Genomic DNA, 24,464 nt, shown 5'->3' on the forward strand with positions numbered 1-24,464 from the left:
ATACATGTGACACAGACATACATGCAGGCAAAACACTCATAAAGTGATAAGAAAACTTTTCAAAGAAATACTGCCTGGAATAATGTCTTCTCAACTGTTCTGCTAAAATTCTATATTACCCCAGGTGTATTTTACATGGGGCTGGAACACAAGGTGAAAGAAAAACTATCCAGAAGCAGAAGGTAGGACTAAAGAGCATTGCCTCATCTGTAAGTTACATGTAGAGGAGGCTAGCCCATAGGAATAAGAAAAACAAGCAAAATGATATAAATATAACTTAGATCCTTTGAAATCTGTAACACACTAAACTACAAAATATTGAAAGCTTATGAAATGGGGATGCTATTGGGAGGAAGAAGGAAGCATTGCTCACACACTGATCAATTAAAATATAAAAAGAAAATTGGTTGAAAAGCAATTGAAAACTCAAAATTTGTTTAGAATATTTAATTAAATACTGTCTTAGAATTTCAGCTAGAGAAAACTCATGTATCTGCTCTCTCCTTAAGGTAAGTTTTTATATACTCAAAAGTGTTTATAATAAACAAACACTGGTTTGAAAATATAGGTGTATGCTTATTTTGAGAATACTCACTTATTTTCTTTTTTCAACTTTCAGCACATTTGTATGTCCAACTGAAATCATCGCTTTTGGTGACCGAATTGAAGAATTCAGATCTATAAATACTGAAGTGGTGGCATGCTCTGTTGACTCTCAGTTTACCCACCTGGCCTGGTCAGTGTTCTGCTTTAAGTCTGGGATAAAATGAGTAGATTTATTTCCTAGTCATGTGCAGATGCTCTTAATATGTTAATGTTATAATAATTTGGATATCCTTAGTGTGAAGAAAAATTAAAACACTTCTGTTACATAGTTATGACTGTGTTAGCTCAGTCATTAGTTTTTATAGTTTTCAAAAAGCAGTCATTTTTAAAAATTAATTTTAGAGGGGCTGGCATACAGACAGAATATTGTATACATAATAAATAAATAAATATTTAAAAAAAATAATTTTAGACTAGTGTGGCTGAAAGAGAAGGATCTCTGTGAGATCAGGGTCAATGCAGGCTACAAAGTAAGATCCTGTCTCAAAATCCAAAGACAAAAAATTGGTGCTAAAGGTAACTTATAAAAATGTATTATCCTGAGAAGATATTTTAACTAACAAACTGTAAAGAACTGCTAATTAAAATGACAAGATATGCCATTTCAACTTGTCTCATTGGCCTAGATTGAAGGAAAAACCTCAATGTTACTAAAGGTGTGAAGAAATGGCACTCAGACATAGTTTAAGGTTCAGCATTCCTGGAGAGCAGCTGAGCAACATGTCTCAAAATCTGAAAAGTGTATGGATATATGAGTTTTGAATAATGTCAGTAGTGTTGGGCTGAAAATATTTCACATGGTGAAGATTATTGAGAATTCTTTTGATTTTTAAAATGTAATGTTCAATTCATTGAACTCATAAATACATGCACAAGTGTTTTTCCTCACTGGCAATTTTTATAGACACATTAAAATGTTGAATAGTATACAGGACAAAGTTCAATTGGTTGGAGAGCTATAATTGTAAGTATAGAAGAGTATTAAATCTTCTTGTTCGTTTGCTTTATTATTTTTGTAATGATTTTGAATCTTTCTACGGTTAAAATGCATGTAAACTAAGGGAAAACTTAAATAATTTAGGTGTTTTCTTTTTTTTAAGATTTATTATTTATATGTGCATGCTCTATGTGCATGTTCACCTGCATGCCAGAAGAGGGCATCAGATCTCATTATAGGTGATTGTGAGCCAACATATGGGTGCTGGGAATTAAACTAAGGACCTCTGGAAGAGCAAATAGGGCACTTAATCACCAAGCCATTTTTCCAGGCCTCCAGTGTTGTTTTCTCTGGGAAATTGGGGCTCTGTTTTTAAACAGATAAGTTTTATACTAATACTAGCAAAGGTTTCTACAGACATGTCAGAATGAGTGCAGCAGACCTCAAGAAAAATACAGTTTTATGTCTGTCAATAGGGATCTATAAGATATGGTATTTCATACATTAAAAATGCTATGTGTATCAACATTTAGTACTTAAAGGATGTGGATATACTACCTAGTGGGAAAAAAAGCATGAAAATAGAAAGTACAGTAGCCTGTTTTTTGTTATAAAGGGAGTATATGTATATACCTGTATTTATGTACTTTCATGTGTGGAAAGAGTTGATTTTTAATATGTCATTTATATCTGAGGGCTGATGTTCTGTCTGTTACAGGATTAATACCCCTCGAAGACAGGGAGGGCTGGGGCCAATAAGGATTCCACTTCTTTCGGACCTGAACCATCAGATCTCAAAGGACTATGGTGTATACCTCGAGGACTCAGGCCACACTCTTAGGTACCTGTGATTAACATTTTGAAAAAACTCCAAGAACATTTATCATCTTCCTAGAAATAAGTGGTACTTCAGAGTTAGAAGATAGATACTTTGATCAAAAATATCTTTGCTCTATTTGCAGGAACGTTGTAAATAGTCTTTAAACTGCTGATGTCCTATTTAAACTAGAGTTGCACACTGTTAAAGCTAGAGGGCTTCAACAACCTCTGTTTACAAATAAAATAAGCAGATGTGTGGATGACTAGAAATGGAGTCACAGTTAGAAAATAAGTTAATAACAGCAACCAGACTTGTATCTGGGTCTCCTGACCCCATTATTCTTCCTGTTTTCTTTTTGTCTGAACTGGCTCTAGTAATATTTTTCTAAAGCATACTTAGTACTTTGCACACCTGTATCTTTGGAAAGACTAAGGCAGGATCACATCCAGCAGCCTTTTCAGCTTTCTGAGTTTTGATTTTTGACAGTGTAGTTCTGGCTGTCCTGGAACTCACTCTATAGACCAGGCTGGTAGCTTGTATATAAACTAGTAAGTACAAATAGAATTCTTTGATAAAAGGGCAATTTGAGCATTAAAAAGTTAAAAGTTGTTGAACACTTATTGAGTAATATTACCTAACAAAGAATTTGCCCTTTGATTTTTACAGATAGCTTTTTTTGAGACAAGGTCTTAGCCCAGACTGGCCTTGTTTTGAACTACATAGTTACAGATGACCTTGAACACCTAATCTTCCTGCCTCTGCTCCCCCAAGAATTGGGATTATTTAAAGTCAGATTAAGGGATTTTTTTTCCCTTAAAAGGGAAGGATTGTTTCCTTAAAAGGGAAAGAGACTTACTTGGTTAGCCTGGAATTGACTGACTTCCAACTTACAAAGATCTATTTGCCTTTGCTTCCCCAGTGCTGGGAACAAAGATATGGGCCACCAGATAAAGTTTTTTTAAAAAACATACATTAATTTTTTATATATATATAAATACTGTATTTCATTATATTTTTATATATGTAGATAGTGACAGTGTCTTGATCATACTCAACTCCCCAATATATTCTTTTGTCCCATTCCTGCTGATTCTCTCCTAATCCATCTATCTTCATGTCTTTATTGACACGTATGTGTTCCAGTGAATTTGAATAGGGTGGTTTATAGGACCATGGGCACCTTATCAGTGGCAGAAGAAAACAACCATTAACTACCTAGAGACTCACAAGGAAGGGTTAAACACCTCCATTACCTGGTTATAAATCCTAAAAGATGGAAAGGACCCCTCATCCAAAAACAGATTTTCAAAATTAATGTATATATGTTTTTCTCTGTGAAGGAATGTACCTTCAGAAAAAGGTAACAGATACCTGTAAGTGGAGGTGAAGGCAGTTAGGATGCGGTTGGGAATTGAACTTGGGTCTTCTGTAAGACCAGCATGTTCTTTTAACTGCTGAGCTATCTCTCCAGTTCCTCAAAACAGAAATTTCAAACTATGATTTAACAGTGATAATCCAAAAGCGTCTACTATGGGGGACAGGAGTGTATGTGGCAATACTGCTGACTCTGTACAGCACAATACTTACCTTAACTGAGAAGAAATGGAATCACTTTTACCATCCCTGTATTTTACAGAGGCCTCTTTATTATTGATGACAAAGGCGTCCTGAGGCAGATTACTCTGAATGACCTTCCCGTGGGTAGATCAGTGGACGAGACACTGCGTTTGGTTCAAGCCTTCCAGTACACTGACAAGCATGGAGAAGGTGCCTTTCTTGTCTAAAACCTTATATTTTATTTGACAGTATCATGCATGTTTATAATGAATTTTGGGTTTTTTTCACCCCCTCATTACCCTATTATCTACTTCTCCCACCAAAAGTCTTCTTTCTACTAAAATCCCTCCTAAGTTTGGGTTTCTGTTTGTCACCCATGGAGTTAATCAGGGTTGCTTGCATGAGTATGAGTAGAGGTGGGGTTATTTTCTGAACCCTGGGCAACTTATGTAGTAGCTATACCACTGAAGAAATTGATACTCCTTCCCCCATCAAATGGCCCAGCGAGGAGTAGGGCTTATGTTGCCCTCCCCTTACCCCTGCTAGAATGTCGATAGGCCCGTCTTGTGCAGGTAAACCCAAGTGCTGGAATCATGAGTACAAGTGCATGTCCAGAAGACATAGTTTCCTAACATTCCTCCTCATACACTGTTCTTGTCCATCTTCCAACATGTTCCCTGATTCTTGGAGATAGATGTCTTCTTTAGGGCTCAGTCCTAAACAGTCTCTTATTCTCAGCCCTTTGACAAGTTACGAATCTATGCATTAACTGCATCAACTACAAAAAGTAGTTTTTCAGATGAAGACTGAGAGCAGCACTACCTATGTGTGTAAACATGAGACATTGTTAGAAGGCAGTTTGACATTTTGTCCATGGAGCAAAACAACAGTAATAGGACCCTTGGTGGGGCCTTCAACCTCCTGCGCATCCTTTTTTTTTTTAATTTTTATATGTGCTTGTGTGTAATGGGCAGAGGCATAATTTAATTTCTTATCCTTAATATAATTTGAATGCTTTACACATACTCTGATTATGGTTTTCAACTTGGATTTCTTTTACCAAGCAAAATTCTTAATTTAAATGATATATCCAAATATCACTACCATCTTCTGCTAACTATAACAAGATACAAATACATTCCTTATTTGCATAGTCCCTTTAGGTAAACGTAAAAAAATTTCTCCTAGAATTTTAAAAATTATAGGTCTATTAAAATGTAGTACCAACTGGCAATAGTTAGTAATGTAAATTTTATTATATATTTCATTCTTATATTTAGCTACTTAGTTGTTTTATTATTGTTTTGTAATGAACTCACTTGAGAAAGTGCCTTCATCAGGTTGACCTGTAGGTGAGTCTGTGGGATATTGTCTTGATTAATGATTGGTGTGGAAGGACCAAAGTAAATGTTAGCAGTGGTGCCCTTGAGCAGGTAGTCTTGGGTGCTATTTTAAAAAGCAAGTTGAGCCGGCCATGGGGAACAGGCCAGTGCAGCACTCTTCCATGGCCGCTGCTTTAGTTCGTGCCTTGACTTCTTCAAACATGGGATGTGATGTGAAAGAGGAAGTGGAAAAAATCCTTTCCTCCCAAGTAGCTTATGGTCATGCCATTTCTTTTTTGTCTCCCTTTTAATTATTACTTTATTGATTTTATTGAACCCTACATTTTTCTGTGGTCCCCTCCCTTCCTCTGTCCTCCCCTTCACCTCTCTCCCATTGTCCCCAGACTCCCAATTTACTCAGGAGATCTTGTCTTTTTCTACTTCCCATGTAGATTTATTTGATCAATGTATGTCTCTCTTAAGGTCCTCATTATTATCTAGGTTCTCTGGGATTGTGATTTGTGGGCTGATTTTCTTTACTTTGTCTAAAAGCCACCTATGAGTGAGTACATATGGTATTTGTCTTTCTGGGTCTGGGTTACCTCACTCGGTATGATGTTTTCTAGCTCCATCCATTTGCCTGCTAATTTCATCATGTTGTTATTTTTTTCTGCTGTGTAGTACTCCACTGTGTAGATGTACCACATTTTCCTTATCCATTCTTTGGTGGACAGACATTTAGGTTGTTTCCAGGTTCGGGCTCTGACAAACAGTGCTGTTATTCTGATTTAGCTTTTTGAATTAATGTAATCCTTAGGATTACTCAGCATCACACCAATAATCTATCAGTTCATCCTTCACGGGTTTCAGCAGTAACTAAATAGAAAGCAGTCATGTTTTGCTAAAGTAAAGCATATTGTATATACTTTTACAATGTGATTGCTGAGCTGAGTGTGGTGGGTCTCACTTTTACCCCAACACACGGAAGGCAGAGATAGGTGGAAGTCTGTAAACACAAGACCGGCCAGACTTACATGGTGAGTTCCAAGCCAGCCACAACTACACAGTGAGACACTGTCTTAGAAAAAAAATGTAAAACTGCAATTGCTGAGAGTAGATCTTATTAAAATGCGCATTTGTGTCAGTTAATATGTCTCTGTAAGTGTATGTCCACGTGCCTACAGAGGCCAGAAGTTATATCCCCTGACATCAAAATTATAGGTGGTTGTGATCCACATGGTACAGATGCTGGGAACCAAACACAGGTAGGTCCTCTGATGAGCAGTATGCACTCAACCACTGGGCCAGCTCTTCAGCAACTGAGAGAAAATTTTAAGTGACCTTACTTTAAAAACAATGAGTTATGTGAGGTGAGACACACGTTAATTAGTTTGATCTAATAATCCCACAATATATGCATACATCTACCTTACCCTGAACCCAGAAATGTATACTTTAACTAGATTTGGGAGTATAGAAAATATAGCTAAATCCATGGCTCAGCACATTGTAAAGTCTGTTGACAAACAGCACACCTTGGCAGGAGCATACAATATAATAGGGTCTAAGCCAGATAATCTTATTGGTCGCATATATAAACTCAAGAGGATGCCTCACCTAGGGTTTCTAGTGCATCAGATTCCATGATCTTCCAATTTTAGTATAGGTATCTAGTTTATTTTTCGTATTTTATCTGTAAGTACTTATAATTTGTAAAATTAAAATAGATAAGCTGCCTTCTAATAAAATAAATGAATAAAATTCTTTAGTACTAGCAGACAAGCTAATAGAAGACAAGGGCTTGCTTGTCTGCATTGTTTAATATGATTTTTCTTTAATATGGAAACAGGTTCAGGAGTTGTTAAAAAAATTAAACTGTTTTTAACTGCCTCTTTCTTATTTTTGTTCCTTTTAGTCTGCCCTGCTGGCTGGAAACCTGGTAATGAAACAGTAAGTCATGTTGATTTTGTTGTTAAAGGCTTGGCCAGAGTCAAAAATGTATGCCAGCTTTAATGTAATCTGTCCTTATATTCAGACTGTCCTGATTCCCGAAACGAAGGTATCATGGTTAGGAATAAATCATGCTGCAGACATTCCCTGGGCTGGTGGGAGAGCAGATAAAGTAGAGAAGTCATAATATGGATTATATTGTGATTTTTAAGGCTAACTGTCCAGAGAAATGCACTGTTTTAAAAAGATGGAGAACCAAAAGGGCAATGTAGATATGTAGGAGAAAAACCTTATAGATGCATACGAATTTTCTTCCTATATTGTGAGCCAAGGAAACTATCCCAAGCAAAGCACTCAGAGGAGAAATGTTTGAAGAAAATCTGGTTTTAATGAACACTGATGCTAATGGTGTTAAAAGAAAGATTCAAACACATATACTTCCTCTCTTAGGGATACTGGTACACCTTATGAACAGTCCTGGAAGTAGCCTTTGGCTAGAATGACTTGGAAACTTGCATGTGTCTTTTCTTAAATAATGTCTAAAATCTTTCAGATTTTTATCTTCTGAGAATCAAACGGTAGTTAGGAAAAGAATATTGGAGGGAAGGAAGGAAGGAAGGAAGGAAGGAAGGAAGGAAGGAAGGAAGGAAGGAGAAGGGAAGGAAGGAGAAGGGAAGGAAGGAAGGAAGGAAGGAAGGAAGGAAGGAAGGAAGGAATTTTCTCAAAATGGAGAAAGTCTTCAGATGTACTCTTCTCTGTTTTGAAAGTGGATCATGCCTTAGGGCTTTACATGTTAAGGGCTTTTCCCCACTGAGCCATCTTGCCAACCCCTTTGATGTTCTTTCTGTATTGGCCTCTGTGTGGTTGGCTAGCTCTTCCTCTTCACTCATATTTCAGCTAGATGTCATCTTCAAAGGTTTTGCACTGCGCTCCATACGAGCCCCACTCACTATCCATCCCATCAACCTGTTTTTAAGAACCCTAACAGTCTAAAATGCCAGAATACACAGAATCTTAAGACAGGGGACAATAGATACCTAATTCATTTGTGCATACTGTCTGAAATTGTATAAATAATTGTCATAAAGCAGGTGCTCAGTAAGTGCCTGTTGAAAAAAGGAACAAACCCAGAAATACATGCAATTATTTTTGTCAATAAAATTAAATACAGTATATGCTATCACATGCACATTTTTCCTGTAAATCCATGGCCTCCACCAAATTCTTAAAGAAGTTTATGTCCTCTAAAAGTTAATATCATAGATAGCATATTTCCTGAAATGTATAATATTTATCTTATCATAATTCTACTGGATCTGTTTTAGGGAGTTTTCACTAATCGTTTGGGAACTGAATACTCAGAATATACCTGGAATGTTATTTTTGTCACAGGTGGTTTGTTATACACCTGCATACGAAATTGCTACTATCTTAAAGGAGAAATGCTTTTTAAACCCCCGATTCAAAGTTATATGTGTAAGCCTGTACAATCAACCAAATATAAACCACTTTATGCAAATTTATCATTTAATATATCTAGTGCTCAAGGTAGCATAAATGTACATCATCTTAAGATTCTTTTTGCAGGAATTTCTTTTCCTTTCAGAGTGCTCATTCACTGAATTATTTACAATCTTGTCTGTGCTGGTATCTTTTGTTCCTTTTGCAGTTTCAGATTATAAAACATTGCATTCTGATCCAGGCTCTGTGATATAAAACTGTAATCCCAGCTACTTTGGAGGCTGAGGTAGGAGGAGCAGACGTTCAGGAGTTCAAAACAAAGATAGAAAAATACAGTAGGGTCCTATCTCAATAAAGCTAAACTTTGAACAAAGCTTTAGATACACCTCAGTGATAATGTTCTTGTTTAACAGTTAAAGGGCCTAGGTTCAACCCCCAGTACTCGAAAACCTCTAAAAGTTCATTTGATAAACCCTTAATGTACACATTGCTCCCTTTTCAGATTATTATATAATATCATCTAATAACCAAAGACATTTTAAAGTACATCATCCCCTTGCCATGCTTTCAGTTTAATTTGATCTGGCTCAAATGCACCATGAATACTTGGCTACCAAAAAAAGAGCTGAAAGCAAAATTTGGGTTGCTCTGGTACAGATATTGTTAATTCATAGGGAAATGTATTACTTGCTTCTGAGATTATACATAGGACAATTCCAGTTTTCATAAACATAATACGTAATTGGATTCAGAATACAAAATAAATGCTTACATCTTCCTTAGTCAAGAGTAGGGTAATTAAGGCCAAACTCTTTATAATGTACTTTGGCTTTTTTAAATGAATGATTTCTTTTTTTTTTTAACAGATAATCCCAGATCCAGCTGGAAAACTGAAGTATTTCGACAAACTGAACTGAAAAATACTTCAGTTGTGATGTTTGGACCTTCTCAATAAAGGTCACTGTGCTGTTACCATGTTGGCTTGCCATTGTGACTTCTTAGTTACTATCAAAATCTATGTCATAGTCCAATCTTATCTATCGTTGAATGTAGACATTAAACATAAAATAGAATTACCTTTACTTTTTTTGGTTTTTCAAGACAGGGTTTCTCTGTAGCTTTGGAGCCTGTCCTGGAACTAGCTCTTGTAGACCAGGCTGACCTCGAACTCACAGAGATCCTCCTGCTTCTGCCTCCAGAGTGCTGGGATTAAAGGCGTGTCCCACCTCCGCCAGGCTAGCATCCCTTTCTAAAGTAAGAAATAATGAATTGAGCGAAAATCATAATCAACATAACTGCCATTTATGACGTCCATACCATGTGGCAGGCACTGTATTAAGGAGGCCTGACACATTTTCATTTTATTATCACAACTGTTTATTGTAAGATGAGGAAAGAAACTCGGGTAAATTATCCAATGTTAACATATCTAGCTAGCATAGGCAGCATCAGGCTTGAACCCAGAACAGTTAGACCTAACTTCTTCATCAATAGTTTCTGTGAAATTTTACACATTCTTGTTCATTTTAGGTAGGAAACAGTATTTTTTGGATCTATTCAACAGAGCTAGTTATTAATGTGCATGTCAACATTTAACAACTTTTGATCATCAAAACACCTGGCATAAAAATGACCAGATGACAAATTTCTGCTTTGTAGGAGTCCAGTATCTTGATTACTGAAGCAGAGTTGATCCAAATAAAAATATACTTATGCTCACGAATTTTCATAGAAACTGATACAAATATCCTATTAATTAAATACTATTCCCTTTCTTGTCCGTTCTAAACTAATTAGTGTAAGTCCACAGACCCATATGACACTGTAAACAAAACCCAGGGAGAAAGTGATTCAAAAGGATGGCCATTGCTGTACTGGAAAGGACAGACCCTGGGCACTGTCCAGAAACTGTTTCCAGAAGATGCTAACCTCCCCTCACCTAGAAAAGGGCTGCTTAGTGAAGTGAGGGTGGTGTTTCATTCTCGGTCACAGCAGTGACTAGAGACACTTTTTCAAGCTAAAATGTGCTTGGTCTGCTTCTCAAATGATTTCAAGTTTGCCTAGTCAGAGAACTGTTACAGGAGCATGAAGGGCCCATAAAGAGAACGATTTTGCCATTTAGCTAAAAATGGAACCTAAGCAAAAGAAGAGGTGTGTTGGAGGGATTGTAGAGAGAAAACGGAAGGGGGAACTACTGTAATATCAAAAACAAACAAAGCAAAAAGTGTACTTATAAAAAGAATGAAACCCATCTCCAGCAGAATTGTGTCATTGTCTCCTCATAAATTAATCTGAGGGGCTGAAGAGATGGTTAAGGACTTAGGAACACTTACTGTTCTTGCAGAGGACCAGACTTTAGTTCCCAGGACGTGTGTCATATGGCTCAATCACCTGTAACTCCAGCTGCAGGAGATATAATGCATTTGGCCCCTGATGCACCTGTACTTATGTGGACATACACATGCATAATCAAAATTTTAAAATATACTTAAAAAAAATCCAGTTTGGCAGGCCAGTTATCTGGCCAAAGAAATACCCTACAGAATGGCTGCCTCACCTTAAGTGATGCTAATTAATTGGGAGGAATAATTAGCCCTCTAATGAGTCAATGGACTTTTCCTTCCAGAATTCCTGCCCCCTAGAACAGTCCCTAAAAGCCACCTGAGGTTCTTCTGTTGGAGCTGCTCACCTTGCTCAAAAAGCCTACAATGTTTTCTGCTGTTGTTTCTCTCTGATAGTGGCCAGAGCTTAACTGTACTTTCTGTAGTGCTTCAGGGCTTTTCACGCTTTTTATACAGCTCCTCTTCTCTGCCTTGTCACCATTTGTTCATCCTGTGGTAGGCATGGCTTTTTGTCGTTTTCTGTCTCCTTTGGGCAGGTACTAAGATTTTTCTGCCCAGAGATTATTCTTTTAAATCCTAAGAGTTGTCCTGGAGTTTGAAAAGTAATTGTGGCAGAGCTCAGTCGCAGAAGACTGAGGCATAGAATACATTCTTAGAATGCATGAAGCCGTGAGTTCAATCCCCAGCACCCATAAAGAAGAGCTGTTAGCATCAAGTGGATAGAAGCCAAGGATCCTGCCAAGGAAGCAACATGACCTACCCCTCCATGAGCACAGGAAACAGGTGCTTTGGGGGAGTAGCTCATGAGCCCCCTCCCTAAAGAGCTATAGGTAGTTAATGGTTGCCAGGGGGTGGGTGGAGACAATTTATGGCAATGGTACACTCACTGATCTAGGTCATGTGGTTTTAGGAAGAACACAGCTGTGCTGCTGTAAACAAGGCCAATGACAGGTGGGAAAGGGACAAAAGTGTGATTGGGGGTGAATATGATTACACTGTATTATAGACATGTGTGAAAAGGTTATGAAACATTGTATATAATTGACAAATGCTACTAAAAAAGAAAGCTATACGAAAAAGAATTAGGACCCAAGCTGGAGAGGTTCTTCACTTTCTGCTGTTATGGAGGATGAGAATTCAGTTCACAACATCCACGTGGTAGATCACATCCATCAGAAAATGCAGTTCCAGGTGATTTCACACCTCTTCTGGCCTACAAGGGCACCAGGCATGCACATGGTGCACACACATACATGCAATCAAAACACTCAGACACGTTAAAAAGTATTAGGAGCCAAGATATCAATTGTGGCAAGTCTGAAAATGCCTAAAGGTAGCTAGCTGCCAATGTATCACAGAAAATAGGAAGCTAGTGTTTAATAGTTGCCTGGGCAGATTAAGGTCAAACCGTGCCATAGCAGGATCACAAGTCAAATCTTCACTCAGTAGATGATCTGAAATGTGGGTAAACTAGGAAATATGTTAGGCATTTCTTTTCAGAGCAGTAATATGTAGCATTTCCAGTCTTCTGTCGAATATGTATTTTCCAGTTAACTAATGCCAGCATTCTGAGCTTCCTAACTTATACAAGAATTCATAGAAACAAAGCTGTGTCTGCAAACTATAACTGATTAAAATTTTAATAATGTAGTGAGGTTGGAATGTTTGTTTCCAGGACCTAAATAGTTTGGGCTATCTTTACCCTATATATTTAATAATCATTCCTTGCCACCCACACACCCACCCGACCCCTGCTGTCACTCTGTAACAGATTTTAAAGGTCTTTTGCAATGTATTAACAAAACCCTAGCTTTTTATTAAGGGGCTGTCAGATAATGTCTAAGTCAGTGGTTCTCAACCGTCCTAATGCTAGGACCCTTCAATACAGTTCCTCAGGTTGTGGTGACCCCAACCATAAAATCATTTTTGATCCTACTTCATCACTGTAACTTTGCTACTGCTATGAATTTCAATGTAACTATCTGATATGTGGCCCCTAAGAGGTCATGATCCACAGGCTGAGAACCACTGAAGCAAGTCCTACAAAGTTCTCCCTGGCATGATATAACCCTCTACCTGATATGCCCATCAATATATCTGAAAAGTGCTTTAAATTGTTACTTTTATTTGTTCTGGTACTATAAAAAGTTTGTGCAATTGTTACCTCATTCAAACTTGACTATTCGGGAAGACCTAAATCTCTGTTCTGATGTACCGTTGCTAATATTTGGCTCCAAAATACAATATTTTCCCCTTTGTGGGGATAGCTGTGTTTTAGCATCAATGCCAATTATCATGATTTATTAGTCTCCAGATTCTCACAAAAGGAATCACGTCCCATACTGGACCCTCACCGCCAGCATTTCTGTCCAAGAGTACATATAATGCTACCTACTAAACCTTCCATCTATCAACAGGCTTTTAGGTTATGATACCTTCTCAAAAACATTCGCCACTCTTTTCTGAAAGATTGTTTTCTATCTTAACCCTAACTTTGCAAAACATAGGACATCTCACAATGTTTTGTTAACCTGTAAAATTTATGACTATTATTTCTCTGAAACGTCTTTTTGTAAAAAGTGCTTGTGTTCAAACTCAGGACCTCATACATACCACTATGATTTTTGTACCACTGAGTCTTATGCTCAGTCCTCCAGGCCTATAAAATGTCCTTGCATACAGTGTTTTTAACACATAAAATATAAAAAAATTTAAAAATAAAATATATCAAGATATATTCTTTAGTAGAATTGGTCCAAAACTGTAGTGAGCCGGACAGGATCGCCATTACAAGATGGCGCCGACATCCTGTCTTGTTGGTTATAAACAACTCCATATTTGGCTATGGCCCTACGCCATTGGGGCCTGGTCTTGGCACCTGATAAGATCCAACAGACTACTGCTATAAAATTTCTGGGGGCAATTATATCCCCTTTGACGGTGACCCCTCAAAAGATTTCCATTCGCACCCATCATTTGAGGACACTTAATGATTTTCAACAATTATTGGGGGATATTAATTGGATTAGGGGGTATTTAAACATCCCCCGGGCAAAGTTGTTGCCCTTGTTTTCTATTTTGGAAGGTGATCCAAATGTTAATTCTAATAGAACCTTGACCCCCTTGGCTGAAAAGGCTTTAAAACAGGTGGAGAAAGCAATGACTAAGGCACAATTGTGTCGAGTTGATCCTGCTTTGCCCATATTCTTATGTATCTTAAAAACTGCACATTACCCTACTGGGGTGCTATGGCAAGATGGCCCTTTATGGTGGATCCATGGTAATTCTTCAGGTACCAAAGCCATTCAATATTATCCCGAGTTGGTTGCTTCTCAAGCGGTATTGGGGATAAAACATTGCTTAACATCTTTTGCAACCATGCCAGATAAATTGATTATTCCCTATACCAAGGGACAGGTGGAGACATTGGCAGCTACAATAAATGAATGGACTGTTTTGGTTTGCGCTTTTCCTAACCTTATTGATAATCACTATCCAAGACATCCCATATTAAATTTTGTGGAAAGAAACTTAATGTATTTTCCTAAGGTTACCTTTAAAAAGCCCATTAATATGGCCTTGACTGTTTTTACTGATGGCTCCAAAACTGGCAAAGGTGCCATAGTAATTCAAGGTAGGGAACCCATTTTGCTTGATTTTCGACCTGATTCCCCACAAGTCACGAAATGTATGACCGTGCTAAAAGTTTTTAAAAGATTTTCAGAACCCTTCAATTTATTTTCAGATTCTAAATATATGGTAAATGCTGTTGCCTCATTGGAGGTGGCTGCCTTTGTTAAAAATTCAAGTACAGTTTCCAATATTTTATGTCAAATTCAAGCATGCATTTTACAAAGGGATAATCCCTTTTTCATTGGACATATTCGGGCTCATACTTTGCTTCCAGGACCCATGTCTGAAGCCAATGATTTGGCTGACTGCCTTACCCGGTCCATGGCTTTGGTCGTCTCGGACCCTGTAGAATTAGCACGAGATTTTCATAAGCTTTGGCATGTGCCTGCCAATACCCTTAGAAAAAAATTTCATATTTCCAGACAGATAGCCAGAGATATAGTTAAAGCCTGTTCTTCATGTGTGAACTTTTTATACCCCCCTAATGTTGGGGTTAACCCTAGAGGGCTGCAACCTAATGCGTTGTGGCAAATGGATGTTACCCATCTGCCTGATTTTGACAATTAAAATATTTACATGTATCAATGAATACCTTTTCTGGCATTATTCATGCCACGCCTCTAGCGGGAGAAAAGATGACTCATGTAAAAACACATTGCCTTGAGGCCTGGGCTGCCTGGGAAAAACCCCTACGCCTAAAGACAGACAATGGCCCGGCATATACCTCCCATGGATTTCGTGCCTTTTGCGCACAGCTCCAAATGACCCACATTACGGGTCTTCCATACAATCCACAAGGACAAGGTATTGTGGAGAGAGCCAACAGAAATATTAAAGAAATTCTACAAAAACAAAAAGGGGGAATAGCTGAATCCGCTTCCCCCAGGGAAAGAATCTCCCTTGCTCTCTTCACACTTAACTTTTTAACCTTAATGAGTCGAGTACTGCAGCAGCTGAAAAGCATGCAGCAGGCCCTATGGAACAAAAGGAATATGTGATGTGGAAAGATGTATTGGATAACAAATGGTATGGACCGGATCTTGCGGTGGCAAGATCCAGGGGAGCTGTATGTGTTTTTCCACAGGGCCAAGAGGCTCCGCTTTGGGTTCCGAGCCGGCTGACACGCATGATCAAGGAAGTTCCTAAGGATGAGGCTGAGTCGCTGGAGAAAGTTCCTGCTAACATCCCTGATGACGTGGATCCAGGGGAAGGTGGAGCACAGAAGGAGAAGCCTGTCAGCCTTCCCAAAGGCGATGCCCGTTCGCCATGATTTCCCCAGATTTTTACCACCGATAGAAACCTTGAGTTATAAGTCTAAAGTGGCCCTTTTAGGATAGTGAAAGGGTCCCTGTGCTTTCAGTTCCGTGGGCATGTTTTTGGCAAGCTGCCTGGATGGCTGTGTGTTGTACCTGTGGTTGGTTTGCTGCCTTCAAGCCCAGACCAATAGGGATAAGGCTATATTGGGACAAGGTTATAATCTCTCAGGCTTTAGCTACCCTGGAGTGTGGCTCCTTCCCCCAGATATGGTTGTCAGCACTAAGAGATGCTTAGGGCTTCCATCCTGCACAGCCTTTGCACCCCATGGGATCTGTTGATTGATCCATTGCACTTGGGTAGGTGTGCGGATGTAGGTTCCTCCTGCACAGCCTTTGCACCGCATGGGATCTGTCGATCCATTGCACTTGGGAAGGTGTGTGGTTGTAGGTTCCTGCGACACAGCCTTTGCACCCCCGGGGTTCCTCGAGAACCCATTGCACAGGGGAAGGTGTGTCCATGGAAAATATCTTCCATCCTCGATCGACCAACACATCATGAGGTGGGGGTCAGATTGGATGACGTTAGTCCTGCGCTCATTGCTTACAAACAATAAGGGGGAATTGTAGTGAGCCGGACAGGATCGCCATTACAAGATGGCGCCGACATCCTGTCTTGTTGGTTATAAACAACTCCATATTTGGCTATGGCTTTGAGAGCTGCGCGTCCCCGCTTCCCGCATGCGCAGTGGATGAGGATCCTTGAGCCTATCCCGATGCGGTCTGGTGTCAGCTGTTGGTGGCAGCCAATCACAGGGCGACCCGTGTGCCAATTCCCTATTTAAGCAGCTGCCTAAGTGCACCCAGGCCCCTTCGCTTCCTGCTGCCTCTCCCCTCAGCTCCCTGTTCCTTGTTCTCCTGCCCCCCTCATTCCCTGCTCCCCATCAATCAAGGGCACTCCAGTAAAAGCGTGTTCTGAGTGGAATCCTGATGTGGTGGTTGTTCTTTCTCGCCGGTCGAGAGGTCCGCCACACAAAACAGTGTCTTTGTGAAAGAACACATGAAACACAATTAATAAAATCTCAGAGAGAGAATTTGGGGTTCAAACTGAAGATCCAAAAAGCAAAGGAGCCAGCCACTGACTCTTAGTAGACCTCAGTCCAAAATGGCTGTCCTGCCTCCAGGAATCTCCGAATGTGAATGATTCCGAGAACTATTTCCTCCCATTTTATAATCCTCTTTAAACCTGGGATTAAAGGTTTGTAGTGCCCAGTTTCTATGACAACTAGAGTGGCTACTTGGATTAAAGGTGCATGTTGCCACTGACTTGTCTCTGAGACTGACCAGTGGGGCTGTTCTACTCTCTTCCTCAGGCAAGGTTTATTAAATACTGATGGAGGAAGGTCATTGGCTAATAAAGGCACTGCCCTGGCCCATTTTATTGGTTAGAGGATAGGTGGGAGGAGAAAACAGGACAGAACGCTGGGAGGAAGAGGAAGTGAGGTCAGAGTCTCGACAGCTCTCTCGGGAACAGACGCCTGAGAGAGACGCCATGCCCCGCTCCTGGGATGAAGCTCCGACCCAGGATGGACTAGGCTAGAATCTTCCCGGTAAGACCAGTTCTCACAGATTATTAGAGATGGGTTGATCGGGATGTGAAAATTAGCCTGTAAGTGCTAGAGCTAAAGGGCCAAGTAGTGCTTAAAAGAATACAGTGTCTGTGTAATTATTTTGGGGCATAAGCTAGCCATGTGGGCGGCCGGGTGTGGGGGACGCAGCCCTGCCGCCTCTTATTACTACAGTTGGCGCCCAGACATGTGGACAACTAAACCCATTTAAAAAACCTGAGAAGGCTTAAAAATAAGGGAAAGAGAGTTTAACACAGATTTTTGCTGTTTGTTGGTGGCATGCTGTAGAGAGATTTCCTGATTCGGCAACAGTAGCAGAAAAAAACGCTGTGTCATTTTAAAGCCCGGCTTCCTGGGACTGTGCTGCCATTGCAATCTCTGTCTGGCTCCTGCGGGAGACAAAGCTTTTGAATAGAGCATTTGGAATAAAGTGCTACAATTAGTTTGATGGCAACTAGACTCGCTGTGTTCTTGGGTCTGCTCGCTTGCCAGAGGCAAGCAAGCGCCTCATCTAAGAGAGGCTTCCTGACTCAGCTTTAGCTATAAAGCCTGCAGCTCATTAAGAGGTCCTGCCACGAAACACTTAAACGGTGTTGACTAAAAGCTGAACGCATGCTTTTCGGTTTTCAGCCATAGCAGGAAAAAAGCTGCGCAGTTTAAAAATGCCGCCTTTCTGGGCTGTCCTGCCAGGACAAACTCTGACTCTTTTATGCAGGCGGTTTGTGCGGTTTGCAAGCAAAGGCTGCTGAAGCTCGCTTGCTGGCTACAGCCAGTACCTCAGTCATGAGGCTGGAAACCTAAGGAATGGGCTGGATCCAGCTGGCAAAGCCACGCCTTTAATCCTACTGAGATTGCTTGGTAAATTAAAGACTTGTGTGGTCAGAAAAAGAGAGATATACAGTAAAGAGAGATTCAAAGACAGAGAAAATTTTTAAATGGTTTACAATGTGTTAAAAATATATGCAGACTAAAAGTTGAAGTTCTTAAAGTAAAAAACATAAAAAAAAGGAAGAGAGTTGTTGTGTGTGGTAGCACACGCCTTTAATCCCAGTGCCTAGAAGGCAGAGACAAACAGATCTCTGTGAGTTCAAGGTGTAGTAGTGTACACCTTTAATCCCGAATGCCTGGGAGGCAGAGATAGGCGGATCTCTGAGAGTTCAAAGACAGCCTGGTCTACAGAGTTACTTCAGGTCAAAGACACAGAGAACCTGTCTCAAAAAGCAAAGAGTTAAAAGTAAAAATAAACAAAATAGAGGTTAAAATAAAACGAACAAAGATGGAAAATACACACAGAATCTTGATACTGTATGCTATTATGCTCTCTTTAAATTATTTAAATGCTGAGGAAGGAGCAACAGATGCTAAAAGATATTTATTTATAAATGCTGCTGAACTAATCCAACATAGATACTTTAAAAATGCCTTAAATTTGAAATTTGGATCTAAGGACATGATACTTTGGAAAGGAGTTTCTTATTTTGTTTTCACAGAGGATGAGACGCTGTTCATTTCTTCTATTCCGATTTGGTATGATGGACCACGTCCTCCTGAATGGTTCCTGTGCACGCCTTCAAAAAATTGTTTCGCTCAACTGTCAACTGAGATGAAACTAGCACACAGGTTATACCATGAAAGACCTAATTAACGACGCCCCCATTCAGCAGGAAGCAGTTTGGAGAGAAAAAACTGCGCCCATGTTCCCAAATATGGTTTATAAACGTTCTTTTACATTTAAAGGGGGATATGATATAGGTATGAATAATTTGCATTAGTATAGATTTTGCTTTATTGATAGAGATTTAAGGTCAATTTTGTTATATGTATAAGTGTTTCTGATTTTGATTAAGGTATTGTGATTGTGTAGTTCATTTAAATATGTACTGTATAATTAAGAAATATAGGTTGTTAATGGATAATCATCGATAATAGTAAAGATTATAGTCATGTTAGTTAGATTTTCTAGATATATAGAGATATATTTTAGATAGACATTCTTCATGTCTTTCAAAGATTACAGAATAGGACATTTAATGTTTTAATAACTGAGGACTTTTCATGACAATGAGACACTCTGCTCCTGGCAGCACCAATCTATTTCAAGAGGAAGATGGGCATCGAAGAGGATCCTTATGGAGTTTTGATAGCCATTTGGGCAAGAAACTGCTCTTGCCTGGACTATTGCATAAACTGGACACAGAGAACCCGCAGAGAGAGGACTACTGAACTTGCCTAAGGTGAGATGATCTTTCGGGGTTCCTGATTCATTTTGAAAGAGTCTGTGAGACATTCTGCAGGACACAACAGATAGTGACTGAACTGACTTTGAATTTTCCTGCGTTATGGAAATGTCTGCTGGATACCATGGGCCTGAAGGCTGAAGATGGATGCCCCAACGGTACAAAAGAACTTTGGGTGACTGTCCAGGCAGAGAGATGTCTTTGTCATTTCTAGAGTTTGAAGTTTCTTAGTTCTTGTTTACTTAGGTAATATATCTTTCTGGAGTCTTTGATGGAGTTAAGAATAGTTAGTTATAGTTATAGTTTTCCTTAGTTACGATAAAGATTATTGTAACTTTTACTTGATAACTGTTTTGTTATATGTAATTTTGCTATGTTAAAGTTAAAGCCTTTTTTTTTGTTTAAACCGAAAAAGGGGAAATGATGGAGGAAGGTCATTGGCTAATAAAGGCACTGCCCTGGCCCATTTTATTGGTTAGAGGATAGGTGGGAGGAGAAAACAGGACAGAACGCTGGGAGGAAGAGGAAGTGAGGTCAGAGTCTCGACAGCTCTCTCGGGAACAGACGCCTGAGAGAGACGCCATGCCCCGCTCCTGGGATGAAGCTCCGACCCAGGATGGACTAGGCTAGAATCTTCCCGGTAAGACCAGTTCTCACAGATTATTAGAGATGGGTTGATCGGGATGTGAAAATTAGCCTGTAAGTGCTAGAGCTAAAGGGCCAAGTAGTGCTTAAAAGAATACAGTGTCTGTGTAATTATTTTGGGGCATAAGCTAGCCATGTGGGCGGCCGGGTGTGGGGGACGCAGCCCTGCCGCCTCTTATTACTACAAAATACAAGTGAAATGCCACTACAATACACAATACACATATACGTGTGCATGCATATATGTATATATTCATGTTCCATACATTTATATATAGAAACATTTGTACGAACTCAAGTTGCTTATCCAGCTATTAAAAAGGGAAAAGCAATAACTTTGCTTACTAGGTCTGTGCATGGACATGAATGTCTATAACCACAGCACTAGAAAGACTGAGGCAGGAGCATCACAATATGAGGCCATTCTGATGAATATAGCAAAACCCTTTCCCACTAAACATCAATGGCCAAGGTGAGTAGCTCAGTAGTACAAAGCTTACCTAGCATGTCCATGGCCCTGAACGCCACTCCCAGATCTGCATCATAAAGCAAATGGAAGAGAGGAAAGGAGAAAAGGGAGGGAAAAAGGAAGAGAATTCCTAAGTTTCCAGTTAAAGGAAGTGCATTGTGCTACAAGTCAGGACCACTAGATGGCAGTTAGCACAAGGAAACTGAACCATGTATTAGGCAGTCCTGGGGCCTCTCCAGGCTAGGTTTGAAGAGCAGCCTCAAATAGTTTTTGGTTTTTGTTTTGACTTGTGAAACAGGGTGTCATACCTACCTGGCTAGCCTCAGACTCATTATGTAGGTGGAGCTAGCCTTGAACTCCTGATATTTGTGTCTCTACTTCCTACTAGAATTCTCGACTTCTACTAAGATTGCAGGTATAGGTTACAACACCCAAAACCAATTTTTTTTCAAATAAAGAACTTACAGGAGATCAATTCAAAGATGAGTACAACTCAATGAAGCATCTTAACAGGTACTGTACTGAAGAAGTACTCTTAAAAGAAATCCCACAAGAGCTCAGAATTGAGTATAAGGGAGGGTTATTTATTTAGAAGTATACTCACAAATTACGGTATTCTGCTCAAACAGGAAACAGCAAGGGAATCCTGTAACTGGAAAAGAGCCTAGACCCAGACTTTTCATTTTCATATATAGTATAAGAGGCCACACCCAAGTGGGTGGGTAACTTAAAGGCTACTGGTGTGGGAACTCTTACAGCACTGAACACATACTACCCATGCAGATTCATACATACAAATGCCACACAAGTACTATCGTGCATGATACATTCTCCTGTGTTTAAATTCATAGATTATTTACCAAACGTTGACCCAGGAATTTATTTTTTGTTTTAGAGACAGGGTTTCTCTGTAGCTTTGCAGTTTGTCCTGGAACTAGCTCTTGTACACCAGGCTGGCCTCCAACTCACAGAGATCCTCCTGCCTCTGCCTCCTGAGTGCTGGGATTAAAGGCGTGCGCCACCACCGCTCAGCAACCCAGTAATTTCTAATTCAATTTGAAGCACACATGTTTTGCAAAGATATGGGTATAGCAAACAGGTATCAAGACAGAATGCAGCAATGCCTACTATATCAATACTTTAGCAATTATAATTTTTCTTCTAATGACCAATATGATTTTGATCCTTTGTCTTATCTTCAAAGATTTGCTCACTTTTATGCATACATGTATTCATATGAGTGTGTGTATGTGTATGGCCATGCAGACACATGTGTCTGCGGACAATGCACAAGAAACCAGAATCAGTCATCAGGTGCCTCCTCTAGTATTCTCTATCTGACCCGTCGAGGCAGTCTCTCTCTTTGAACATGGGGCTTCCATTTTCTCAGCTAGGTTAAAAGGCAGATAGCCCCAGAAACCCTTCTGTCTCCTTCCTTCCCAGAACTGGACTTATAGGTATTCACATGACTTCCAATTTGTTTGGGGCCCAATTTGATCCTCATGGTTGCACAGCAAGCACTTTTACTGCTGTGTTGTGTCTCTAGCCTGTTTATTAGCTTTAGCCATATTATTCCCTCTATTGAAATCATTCAATTTTTGTAACACACACACACACACACACACACACACACACACACTGTCCTTTCTTCGTATAATCCTTTCTCATTAAAGCCTTTAATGGTTTTCAGAGAGACTGGATTTTAACATAAGAGGGAAAGGATTCAGACGTGTTCTGAAATGCTTTCTTCTGAACATGACATGGTTGTCGCACCCAAGAAGTCACAGCAAACTCTGTTTAGCTGCACAAGACCTCCACAAGACTGAGCCTGAGCCCATTAATATTCCAGCATGTATGGGGAGGGCCTCATAAGGTTCCACACTTAGCTGCGAAGCTTTTAAAGGCTTGCCTAATGGAGGAGGGGGTCATATTCCTCAGTGGTATAGTCACTGATAAGTACATATTTTTTTACTGCATTTTTTTATTGCGAAAAGAAGAAAAAAAACATAAACAAAAAACAAGTTTCCACCTCCTCCCAGCCTCCCATTTCCCTTCCCCTCCTCCCACCCTTCTCCCCCTCCTCCCACCCTTCTCCCCCTCCCCCCACTCCTCTCCCCCTCCCTCTCCAGTCCACAGAGCAGTCAGATTTCCCTGCCCTGTGGTAAGTCCTAGGTCCTCCCCCCTCCGTCCATATCTAGGAAGGTGAACATCCAAACTGGCTAGGCTCCCACAAAGCCAACACATTAAGTAGGATCAAAACCCCCTGCCATTGTCCTTGGTGTCTCATCAGCCCTCATTGTTCGCCATGTTCAGAGAGTCCGGTTTTATCCCATGCTTTTTCGGTCACAGTCCAGCTGGCCTTGGTGAGCTCCCCGTAGATCAGCTCCACTGTCTCAGTGGGTGGATGCACGCCTCGTGGTCCCGAATTTTTGCTCATGTTCTCCCTCCTTCTGCTCCTCCTTGGGACCTTGGGAGCACAGTCCAGTGCTCCTGTGTGGGTCTCTGTCTCTATCTCTATCCATCACCAGATGAAGATTCTATGATGATATGCAAGATATTCGTCAGTATTGCTCTAGGATAGGGTCATTTCAGGTTCCCAATCCTCAGCTGCCCAAGGAACTAACTGGTAACCTCATGTTGGGCACTTGGGAGCCCCTCTAGGGTCAAGTCTCTTGCCCACCCTAAAGTGGCTCCCTTAACTAAGAATTGTGGTTCCGTGCTCCCCTATCCACCTTTCCTTTATCCCAATTCTCCTGTTTCCCCAGGTCCCCACTCCTTCCCTTCTACCTTTTCTCTCCCCATCTCCCCTTACCCCCATCCCACCCCACCCCCAAGATCCCATTTTCTCCCCGGAAATTTGGTCTACTTCCCTTAGCCAAGAGGATAACTATATGTTTTTCCTTGGGTTCCCCTTCTTACTTAGCTTCTTTAGATTCACCTATTGTAGACTCCGTGACCGTTATTTATGGCTAGAAACCAAATATGAGTGAGTACATCCCATATTCATCTTTTTGGGTCTGGGACACCTCACTCAGGATAGTGTTTTCTATTTCCATCCATTTGCATGCAAAATTCGAGAAGTCATTGTTTTTTACCGCTGAGTAGTACTCTAATGTGTAGATATTCCATACTTTCTTCATCCATTCTTCCATTGAAGGGCATCTAGGTTGTTTCCAGGTTCTGGCTATTACAAATAATACTGCTATGAACATAGTTGAACAAATGCTTTTGTCATTTGATAGAGCATCTCTTGGGTATATTCCCAAGAGTGGTATTGCTGGGTCCAGGGGTAAGTTGATCCCGAATTTCCTGAGAAACCAAAACACTGACTTCCACAGTGGTTGCACAAGATTGCATTCCCACCAGCAATGGATGAGGGTACCCGTTCCTCCACAGCCTCTCCAGCAAAGGTTATCCTTGGTGTTTTTGACTTTAGCCATTCTGACAGGTGTAAGATGATATCTCAAAGTTGTTTTGATTTGCATTTCCCTGATTGCTAAGGAAGTTGAGCACGACCTTAAGTGTCTTTTGGCCATTTGAACTTCTTCTGTTGAGAATTCTCTGTTCAGTTCAGTGCCCCATTTTTTAATTGGGTTAATTAGCA

General features: G+C 40.1%; 1 protein-coding gene across 1 annotated transcript in view; it reads left to right on the top strand.

Annotated features, from left to right (window-relative positions):
* LOC121441321 (peroxiredoxin-4-like) overlaps positions 1–24,464 on the top strand; it is a 45,394-nt gene that overhangs the window by 7,309 nt on the left and 13,621 nt on the right. Inside the window, exons 4-6 of the mRNA XM_041642453.1 lie at positions 620–736; positions 2,262–2,384; positions 4,000–4,130. Coding sequence (XP_041498387.1) covers positions 620–736; positions 2,262–2,384; positions 4,000–4,130 — 371 coding nt within the window. The remainder of the gene's footprint in view (positions 1–619; positions 737–2,261; positions 2,385–3,999; positions 4,131–24,464) is intronic.

This window comes from Microtus oregoni, unplaced genomic scaffold (genome assembly GCF_018167655.1).
Source record: "Microtus oregoni isolate MIOR12 unplaced genomic scaffold, Mior012 000074F_ref0000038, whole genome shotgun sequence".
NCBI lineage: Eukaryota > Metazoa > Chordata > Mammalia > Rodentia > Cricetidae > Microtus > Microtus oregoni.